Source organism: Nicotiana tabacum, unplaced genomic scaffold (genome assembly GCF_000715075.1).
Source record: "Nicotiana tabacum cultivar K326 unplaced genomic scaffold, ASM71507v2 Un00001, whole genome shotgun sequence".
Taxonomy (NCBI): Eukaryota; Viridiplantae; Streptophyta; class Magnoliopsida; order Solanales; family Solanaceae; genus Nicotiana; species Nicotiana tabacum.
In genome coordinates, this window is record NW_027438239.1 from 5,086,830 (window position 1) to 5,098,322 (window position 11,493).

At 43.3% G+C, this 11,493-nt stretch overlaps 1 protein-coding gene and 1 non-coding gene across 2 annotated transcripts; one reads left to right on the forward strand and one right to left on the reverse strand.

Annotated features, from left to right (window-relative positions):
- Nucleotides 1-7,633: 7,633 nt before the first annotated feature.
- On the reverse strand, nucleotides 7,634-7,740 carry LOC142178837 (small nucleolar RNA R71). The gene has a single exon (XR_012707048.1). It is a non-coding gene; the product is annotated as a small nucleolar RNA R71 (small nucleolar RNA).
- A 1,149-nt stretch (nucleotides 7,741-8,889) lies between these two features.
- LOC142178813 (uncharacterized) lies at nucleotides 8,890-9,468 on the forward strand. The gene has a single exon (XM_075248534.1). The coding sequence runs from the start codon at nucleotides 8,890-8,892 to the stop codon at nucleotides 9,466-9,468; it is 579 nt and encodes a 192-aa protein (XP_075104635.1).
- Nucleotides 9,469-11,493: the final 2,025 nt, after the last annotated feature.

Genomic DNA, 11,493 nt, shown 5'->3' on the forward strand with positions numbered 1-11,493 from the left:
TGCTAAGATTTACCTACGTACCAAAACCTTGCTGAAATTTCTTCCAGAAATTAGCTGTGAACTGGGCCCCTCGATCGGAAATGATGGAAACTGGAGTGCCATGAAGCCTAACTATTTCCTTGATATACAATTAAGCATATTGTTCCGCAGTGTCGGTGGATCTAACTGGTAAGAAGTGTGCTGATTTCGTGAGTCGATCCACGATCACCCATATTGAGTCAAATTTACGCGGAGTACATGGTAACCCTATCACAAAATCCATATTGATCATTTCCCATTTACATATTGGAATTTCTATACTCTGTGCTAACCCACCGGGCCTCTGATGCTCGACCTTTACCTATTGACAATTTGAACATTTTTCCACAAAGTCCGCCGTACCCCTCTTCATGTTATTCCACCAGCAAACTTCCTTGAGGTCATGATACATTTTTGTAGAGCCTGGGTGCACAGAATATTTAGAAGTATGAGCTTCTGCCATGATTCTTTCCCGAAGGCCGTCTACATTTGGAACACATAGTCGTCCTTGGTACCGTAATGTACCGTCATCCATGCCAAGAGAAAAAGCCGTAGTCTTATGTTTTTGAATCCCTTCCTTCAGCTACACCAACACTGGATCATTGTATTGCTTCTCCTTGACCTCTGTCACAAGCGATGATTATGCCCTATTCCGTACAATCACTCCCTCTTCATTAGAGTCCTCAAGACGAACTCCCAAACTGGCCAACTGGTGAACCTCCCGGGCCAAGGGCCTTTGACATGCCTCCAAGTGAGCCAAACTACCCATAGATTTCCGACTAAGAGCATCCGCCACCACATTAGCTTTCCTCGGATGATACGAAATGTCGATGTCATAATCTTTGTGCAATTCAAGCCACCTTCTCTGCCTTAAGTTCAATTCCTTTTGCTTAAAAATGTACTGAAGACTCTTGTGGTCCGTGAATACATCTACATGGACTCCATACAAATAATGACGCCAAAATTTTAATGCAAAAACCACCACCGCAAGCTCTAAGTCATGAGTTGGATAGTTCTTTTCATGATTCTTAAGTTTCCTTGAAGCATATGCTATAACCTTACCATGTTGCATTAATACACACCCAAGACCGATCCTTGAAGCATCGCAATACACCACAAACCCCTCGGTACCCTCTGGCAGGGTCAATACCGGTGCCGAAGTCAATCTTGATTTCAATTCCTGGAAGCTCCTTTCACAAGCATCGGACCACTGGAACTTAACCGCCTTCTACGTCAATTTAGTCAATGGAGAGGCAAGAGTGGAGAACCCCTCCACGAACCTCCTATAATACCCGGCCAAACCCAAAAAACTGCGAATCTCTGTTGGAGTAGTAGGTCTAGGCCAATCCTTCACCGCTGCAATCTTTTGTAACAGATTCAAGCCAAAATTCACATTTCGAGAACTTTGCATACAATTGGTGTTGATGAAGAGTTTGCAGAACTGCCCTGAGGTGATCGACGTGATCCTCTCGACTTCGTGAATACACAAGGATGTCGTCAATGAATACTATCACAAAGGAGTCGAGGAACGGCTTGAAGAATCGATTCATAAGATCCATAAAATCTGCCGGGGCATTTGTTAGCCCGAAATATATTACCAAAAATTCAAAGTGCCCATACCGAGTTCTAAAAGCTGTTTTCGGAATATCCTGCTCCCTTACCTTCAAATGATGGTACCCGGACCGCAAATCAATGTTGGAGAAGAACTTAGCACATTGTAATTGATCAAACAAATCATCTATTCTAGGGAATGGGTATTCGTTTTTGATTGTGACTTTGTTGAGTTGCCGGTAATCAATACACATCTGCAGCGATCCATCTTTCTTTCTGACAAAGAGAACCAGTGCACCCTAAGGTGACACACTCGGTCGGATGAAACCTTTCTCTAGCAATTTCCCTAGTTGCTTTTTTAGCTCTTTTAATTCTACCGATGCCATTCTATAAGGTGGAATGGATATAGGATGCGTGCCCGGCATCACATCAATCCCAAAATCAATCTCCCTATCTGGAGGAATTCGAGGGAGCTCATCCGGATATACATCGGGGAATTCATTCACAATTGGTACAGATTCAAGGGTAGGCACCTCAGCAGTGGTGTCCGTAACTCGGATCAAATGATAAATACACCCCTTCCTGATCATCTTCGTGGCCTTAAGGTAAGAAATAAACCTACATTTTGGCATAACATTATTCCCCTCCCACTCAACAGCTGGCTCATTAGGAAACTCAAGCCTCATGATTCTGGCTCGGTAATCAAGTTTGGCAAAACATGAATAAAACCAATTCATTCCCATTATTACATCAAAATCAATCATCCCTAGTTCAATGAGATCGGCCATGGTATCCCGACCACACACCGTGACAACACAATCCCTATAAACCCGTGTGGCCATAATAGACTCGCCAACCGGAGTAGATATAGAGAACGGCTTATGAAGCTATTCCGGTTCTATCCCGAAGCTCATAACAACATAAGGAGTAACATAGGACAAAGAAGATCCGGGATCAATTAGGGCATCCACATCATGAGATTGAACAGTCAATATACCTGTGATGACATCTGGTGAAGCTTCTGCACTCTGTCGACTACTCATAGCATAGAATTGGCTGGGTCCTCCCGAACTCTGTGCAGCACCCCTAGCTGCACCACGCCCTGTGGGTGCTGGAGAGCCTCGAGCTGGAGGGGGTGCTGAAGATGTAGTGGCTGTAGGACTGGATGACTGAGCTGTGCCCCTGCCTGCACCCTGACGGGATGCGTGACACTCCCTATGAATATAACCTCTCATCTCGCATCCGTAACATACTGGCATGTCTAGGTAGCAAACTCCTGAATGTATCCTCCCACACTTAGGGAATGGGGCCCTCTACTGCTGCTGGAATCTCCCTCCTGATCGGCCCTGATGGTGGGACCCCCTGCTGCCCTGACCGGGCCTAAAGTAAATCCCCTGTTACTGAGCGTGCCCTGATGGTGAAGCACTAGCTAAAGACTGAGCATAAGACTAGGGTGGCCCTGATGATCCTCCCCGAGAATCTGATCTCCCACCTCCGAATGAATCCCCAAGGTTGCCCGCTGATCGGGCCTTACTACTACTTTCCCGTTCCATCCTAAGCTTTAACTTTCGAGTCTCCGTAGCTTGGGAAAATGCCACCATCTTCCTATAGTTCATGTCGGAATTTAGAGCAGCTGTGGCAGCCTCGTTAATAACCAAAGGGCTAAGGCCCTGCACAAATCAACGCACCCTAGTCTCCATAGTCGGCATCATTTGAGCAGCATACTTTGACAGGCGCATGAACTACATGTGATATTCCCACAAGTGCTTACTACCCTATTTAAGGGTCTCAAACTCCACAGCACGGTCTGCCTTAGTCTCGGCAGGCAAGAAATGATCTATGAAGGCATCCGCAAACTCACTCCATCCGCCGGAGGGATCCCCTCCTCACGGGAATTCTCCCACATCTCAAACCAGGAATATGCCACCTCTTTCAGATGATAGGAGGCCAACTCTACTCCCTCTGTCTCTGTAGCACGCATAACTCGGAGAGTCTTATGCATCTCATCAATGAAATCCTGCGGGTCTGCCCCAGGATCAGTACCTGTAAACACTGGAGGGTCTAACTGAAGGAACCTGTTTACCCTAGAACCAAAAGAATCTCTTTGCAACCTAAATTAGGTGGGTGCAACATTTGACCTCTGAGACTGGGAAGCTACTAACTGAGTCAGATCTGAATAGCTCCTCTAAGATCTCCATCAAAAATACCGGGACCGGGAGCTGGGGCTGGAGGTGGAACAGGTATATCGGCGGGAGGGATTGTGGCACCCTTTGCGGGGGTAGGAATTGGGGTAGTCTGTTCAGGAGTAGACGAATCAGGCAGTGTGATAGTAGGGGGTTTATCCTCACCCACATTATCAAGTAAGGAATCAACAACCACTCCTGGGGTGGCATTGGCTTCTTGGCATTAGGGGAAAACAACCTCACGTTCCACTCTATCGCACGATATAGAACAACAATGAAGGGTATCATTCTTAAATTTCCAAGTAGCCCCCTTATTATAGATGTGATCGACAACACACCGATAAGAAGGGCTCTACTAGACACGGCTTCGAGACATCCTAGGACACTTTAAAACCTTAGGCTCTAATACCAAGTTTGTCACGCCCCAACCTCGGGGAGCATGACCGACGCTAGATCGAGTGAACTCGGTCGAGCAAGCCTATTAAACCTTTCCTACCCGACTCATTCATAATCCAAAAAGGGAACGCATCACCATTTGTAAAACAGGGGGAGCGATTAGTTATATAAATATATAAACGTTATGCCATAGTTGAGTTTCCAAAATACAACTTGATCTAACGACCACCCCAACATACATACATGACCCATATAAACGTCTACGAAGCCTCTAAGGGTACAAAAGAGGAACATGACAATGCCAGCAACAAGGCCCCAGCTATACCTTAAAATATGAAAACTTATACAAAAGAAGGACTACATGACCCCAGGAAGAAATGGGGCTCACCAAGACTGCTGTGATAAGTGTGAGGGAGAGCACCACTATCTGCGATCAACACTATCTGCGATGGAACCACCTACATCGATTCAAAGATGTAGCGCCCCCGGCAGAAGGTACATTAGTATTGTCGAATAGTACTAGTATGTAAGGCAAACACCAATCTTAGTAGAATGAACAGTGAAACAAAGAGAAGGCAGTCATAATAATCAATAAGTACTTCATAGAAGTACAAAGAAACTCCATTTTTTAGGTTAATAATCTTTAGTGCCAAAGCCACAACTCATAATGCCACCGTGTTTGTACACGGAGTCCGGTCTCGGCCCGACCGGCTAAGTCATATCAAGTGAGACATATCCATATCCACATTGTAAATCAATGATTCCAACACAAATGCCACCATGTGTACAATATGGCATCTGATCTTGGCCCGATCGGCTAAGCCATCTCACTTGAGACATAACCTCTTTCAATTGTTCACTCAATTCACAACTCTTTCCCATATTTCGTTACATGGCACAAACAGCCTCATTTATTATGTCGTTCTAGGCACTTGGGAACATTTTATAATTCAAGTTTTTCCCTTTGTATTCATTCAAATAACATCATCATTCATGTTGATAAATACATCACATAAGGCATTTCACAAATAAGGGAAGGAGCTTGGAAAATCATGATTTCATTCTCAAATAACATGATGACATGGTAACCATCTAAAACAATTAGGGAACATGAGTCTTTCAATCCAACACACTAAGGCAAACAATTCTAGAATGATCAAGTTGGAACTTACACCAATTATTCAGACACCAGGAGTTCGATTCTAAGAAGAAAAGAGTTAGCCATACATACCTCAATTGCGCTTCTTTAGACTCTACAATTATCCGGAACCCTTAGCAACCTCAATCTATTTTAGCAATATACAAATTGAACCCAAAATTAGGAAAATGTTCGTAGTTCTAGTTCACTTTTTATTTTTCCCACTCTTTATCACATGCATGCAAGATGAACCACTCTCATACCCATGAAGTATTACCCTAGTACCCCATTATAGCTATGTTTGAAATTAAGAGCTGGGGTGATGAAATATTACCTTTTTGGATGAAGAATTTCGTGCTCTACTTGAGTATTTCCAAGCTTTGAGTGATGGTTGAAGATTTATTGATGAAAATTAGGCCCTCTCTCTAGAACCCTCTCTCTCTCACATACTAGAAATATGAGAAATGAGCTTCAAAATGGACTAAAGGGGTGTTTTAACGGAATGGAGGTCGGGTTTTTAAATTAAGGAAATGGGTGCCCCGACACAGGTCTGTGGTCGCATATTGGGTCTGGTTTTTAAATTAAGAAAATGGGTGCCCCGACGCAGGTCTGCGGTCGCATATGCGACCGCATAATGGTTATGTGGTCCGCAAAGTGACCGCAGAAATGGCCCTCAGGGGCCTGAACTTACGGCCCAGGTATACGACCAGTATGCGGTCCGCATACTCGTTCTGCGGTCGTATAATACACCGCAAAACTCCCTCCGCAAAAACTCAAGAAGTATTATGCGATCGATATGTGGTCCGCATAGTAGTTATGAGGTCGCATAATCGACCGCAAAACTGACCTCAAATTGGCCAACATACTGCTTCACTCTGCGGCCATTATGCGGTCCGCAAAGTGATTATGCGGCCGAATAATGGGCCGCAGAAATGCGTCCTTCTGCAAAACATTTTCCTCAAGTCTGTGGGGTACTCTTTAATCCAAAAAGTCCGAACCGAGGCTCGCAAGCTTGCCATAAAGAATTTCTACTATAATAACGTAGGAATCTATCTTAGCACCACGAAACCCCGAGTTTTTGGTTTACATTTTTACGGGTCCTTACACTTCGGATGTGCTAAAAGAAAATAAAAGTTCTCTAGAAATTGGTGGTTGACTCGAGGACGAGCAACGTTTAAGTATGGGGTGGTGATGTGATGCCAAAATGCTTTACTTTTAGCACATTACTCACCATATATTTTATTGGTCTAATGAGTTATTGTGCGATATTTGAGCTACATTGTGTTGTTTTATGTGTAGGAACATTGGAAGGAATCATCGAAAGAAAATTGCACAAAAAGAGGACAAAAATACAAGAAAAGAGCACAAAAGCATCAAGTATCTAAATCGTGCTACAGACCAGGCTTTGCAAGGTCTATAGCCAAGTTGACCGTGCTATAGACCAGGATTTGCGAGGTCTATATCCCGGTCGACCACGCTATAGACCAGGCTTCGCGAGGTTTATAGCTAGGTCGACCGCGCTATAGGCCAGGCTTCGCGAGGTCTATAGCACTGTAATTAAAGGTCGCGGGTTAAAAGACCCAAACCCGAAATTGGACCGGGGGATTGACATAAATATTCCCCAAATGGGTTATTCTAGGGTTGGACATGATTTTCGAGAAGAAATAGGCTGCCAAGCGCCGTGGAGCAAGAATTAAATGAGTTTTCCCTTCGTTCATTACATTGAAATCCTAACGTTTGTGGTCTTGTGTGTTATAGGTGTGTGCCTAGAAACTCTTCAAGAACTGGTAAATTGTTTGAAGCATTACCGGATACTGAGAAAACTTTCAAGGCATTAAATCATGCAAACAAGAAAGACAAACAACATCATCACCCAAGAGAACAAATTGAACCAGGCATGGGTGACGCTTTGGATAATCAAAACAATCGAACCAATGTGAATGACCCGAATAATCAGGGTTGGCACCTCTTGTACCAGAAGCAGCTTGGTATGATTGGGCATGATCCACTTCTGAAAATTTGGCAACTGCAATTGCAGTCCTTCAGATAAAAGCGGAGTCATTTCAAATCACAAACAACATGCTACATCTGCTGCAAAACAAGGGACTTTTCTCCGGGTCTTACAATGAAGATCCACAGCAGCATCTGAAAAATTTTCTGTCAATTTGTGTCACGCAAAGGAAACCAAATGTGACACTAGAAGCAATAAAAACTTTTGTTGTTTCAATTCTCAGTTACAGGAGAAGTCCAAACTTGGCTTAATTCGCTCCCCATAAATTCCATCACAACTTGGGAGGAATTAGTCAAGCAGTTTTTGAATAAGTTCTACCCACCCAATAAGACTGCCAAGCAGGTTGATGAGATATTGAGCTTCAGGCAGAAACCAGGTGAAACATTACAAGAAACATGGGAGAGATTCAAAGGTATGTTGGTTAAATATATAAATCATGGCATTCCAGATCAGATGTTGGGACAACGATTTTAAATGGGATTGGCGGACAGCTTGAAGGCCAATGTTGATGCTTCAGCAGGTGGAGCATTTTTAAGCAAGTAATTTAGAGAGTGTAAGGTCCTTCTAGATAAAATGGCTCAAAACTCAGGATGGATGACAAGAGATTCCACAATCACCCTTATAGTTCACTCAGTAGCATTAGACCCGAACAATTCCATAGCCGAAAATATGGCCACTGATGACGCAAATGAGTATCCTCACCAAGGATATTGATTAATTAGGCCAGAAGCAGGTAAACATAGTTGACACGACTAATGGGGGATTATGTACACCATGCATTAACCAACCATACGTGTGTATGTGGAGTGGTAAAAGTGACAACCAGAACTATCAACAGAACATGAACTGTGTGGGAAGCTATGGAGCACAGAGACAAGGTGCTCAGAATTGGGGGCATCCAAATCTGCAGTATAGACCTGCACAACAACAGTCCAATAATACCAACAATCCTGGAGCTATGCGACCACAGGGTCAACTAACAAAATCAGCAACTAACTTATCAACAACCTCAACAACAGCAGATAGTGAGGCAGGATGATGGGTTATCTGAAATTAAAGGAATGTTGCAACAACTCATTGGGGCCTGCGGGAAAATGGAAGAAAAGGTCAACCAAATGAAAGAAAATGTAGTGTCACACGATTCGGCTATCAAGTCCATTGAGATTCAACTAAGTCAATTATCCATGGCCCTTAACAATCGTCCTCAAGGGACGTTACCTGCGGACACACATGTCAATCCAAAAGAGCAGGGCCTGAAGCCCCTTATGGCGGTGAGCTTGAGAAATGGTAGAGATCTTGATTTAGAGCAAGAAATTGCTCGTGAGAGCCGGTCAACTGAAACACATGTGTCAGTGCCAATTGAGTTAGATGAGTCAACCAGGCTAACATAAGTAAGGGTACAACCAGCCCACGAGGAAATAAACAAGGAAAAAGACGTTGCGGAGAAGACTGAGAAAATGCAAGAGAAGGTTTTAGAAAAAGTGCTTGAGCAGGATCTAACTCAAGCCACAGAAAAGAAGAGACCTTAAGCACCCTTCCCGTAGAGGTTGGCCAAATATCAGAAGGATGAACAGTACAAAAATTTCATGGAAATGCTGAAGCAAATTCAGGTAAACATTCCTCTAATTGATGCTTTGAGGGAGATGCCCAGTTATGCAAAAATAATGAAGGACTTGATGTCTCATAAGTTTGCCTTCCACGACTTGAAAACTATAAAATTGACACATACTAGTAGTGTTTTTGTGTCAAGACCTATAGCTGAGAAGTTATCCGACCCTGGAAGCTTCATAATTCCATGCACCATAGGTAGCTATGCATTTGCTAAAGCATTGTGTGATTTGGGAGCAATTATAAATCTGATGTCATTATCTATCTATAAAATGTTAGGCATTGGAAGATCAAGGCCCATATCCATGAAACTGCAACTAGCTGACCGAACAGTGAAAAGGCCATCAAGTATACTTGACGATGTACTTGTGCAAGTTGAAAAATTTGTGTTTCAAGCATATTGTTTCATTCTGGACTGTAAGGTTGATGAGGAGATTCCCATAATTTTTGGAAGGCCGTTCTTGGCCACGGGGAGAGCTCTGATTGATTGTGAAATGGGGGAGCTGAAGATAAGGCTGAATAATGAAGAAATAACATTTAATGTGCAAACGTCTATGCGGTGACCCAGTGAGTTTGCAAATTGCTCTTTGTTAAACATGGTGGATGTAATTATGGAGCAAGATGATGAGGCACTTATTGCAAAATACCCTTTAACAGCCTGCCTTATGAACTTGAAAGAAGTAAATGGTGAGGACTTGGCGGAATGGTTATTGGCTCTTCAAGGGCAAGGGTACTGGAAATGAGAGCTCGAATTCGAGCCTTTACACTTGGAAGAAAGAAATAACCCTCTAGACAAGCCATCGATTGAAGCATCACCACAATGAGAGATGAAACCGCTACCATCGCACCTCAAGTATGATTTATTAGGACCTAATTCAACTTTACTTGTTATTATCTCATCTGGTTTGTTAGATGTGCAGGTCGAACAACTTTTGCAGGTGTTGAAAGAGTGCAAGAATGCAATTGGTTGGACCATTGCAGATATTAAGGGTATCAGTCCTGCCTTCTGCATGCATAAAATTCTACTGGAAGATGGGCACAAACCTTCCAGAGAATATCAAAGAAGGTTGAACCCTAACATGAAGGAAGTTGTAAAGAAGTAAGTGATCAATTGGTTAGATGCGGGAATTATTTTTCCGTTTGGGGATCCGAGCCTTGAATTAGCTTCGTTATGTCATTTATGACTCGTGTGCAAAATTTGAAATTATTCCGGATTAATTTGATACGTTTCGACACAAGATATAGAATTTGGAGATTTGGAAATTTATAAGTTTGATTCGAGGCACAAATCATGATTTTGATGTTGTTTGACATGGTTTAAGGTTTTAACTAAGTTAGTATTGTATTCTAGGATGTGTTTGTATGATTGGACGGGGTCCCGGGAGCCTCAAGTGCGAATCGGATTGAAAACGGATCGAGTTTGGACTTAGGAGCAGTGCTGAGGTAGCTGAGATCTGGTGCAATCGCACCTGCATGGAAAAAGGGTCGCATGTGTGAGACAGCAGAAGCGTCCCTGGTGTCGCAGAAGTAGTTGGGCTTAAGATTGGTTGGAGAAACAGGTGCGGGGAGTTTACCGCACATGCGGGTGTGCAGATGCGGGCGAAGGAAAAAGCATAGGTGGTTTGGGGTTGGAAGACCGTAGGTGGGGGTGTTGTGGTGCACCTGCGGAGCCGCAGGTGCGGCCGTATGCGTGCATGTGCGGAAGACTGCTCGATCTTGGGAGTCCGCAGATACAGGGGAATTTCAGCAGAAACAGATGCGTATCTGCGATTGAGGGCCCACAGAAGTGAAAAGCTGGCACCTTGGGGGAAGCCGCAGCTGCGAGGTGGCTTCCGTAGAAGCGGGTACTATTCTGCAAGTGCGCAAGGTCGTTGGGCAGTGTGTTCTTTTAAGAACGGGATTTGGCCATTTTCTTTCATTCTCTCTTGGTTTTGGGAGATTTTTGAGTGTTTCAAGTGGAGGTTTTCATCATCTATGGCAAGGTAAGTGACTCCCACCTATTACAAGTTAAATACATGGTTTGTATATGGATTTAAACATGGAAATTTAGTAGGAATTTGGGATTTTTGGTAGAAAACCTAGAATTTGGTATTTTTAGATTTTGACCACGAAATTGGACATTGAATTAGGAATAAATTATATATTTTAGTTCGTGGTGTTGTGGGTAAGATTTATCTTCAAACAATTTTTGAATCCGGGCATATGGGCTCGAGGGTTGGATTTATCGACTTTTCGAGCGGAGTTGGGAATTATTTAAATTGATTAATTATGGGTATTAGAGTATATTTTGATTGGTTTGCATATTGTTTGACTAGTTTTGGAGTGACGGGCATCCGTTTAAGGTGTTAGAGTGGTGTTGGAGCCGATTATGGAATTTCGGAGCGAGGTAAGTCTCTTGTCTAACCTTGTGAGGAGGAAACCTACGCCCTAGGTGATATTTATTGTTATGTGAAACTAGTTGTGGGTGTTACGTGCGTACGAGGTGACGAGAGTCCGTACGTAGCTTTAGCATGTTTATGTCCGGACAGACTTAGTTATTTATCATGTAATATTTGAATTCTTTGAACTCATTCTGCTCACTTAATTAG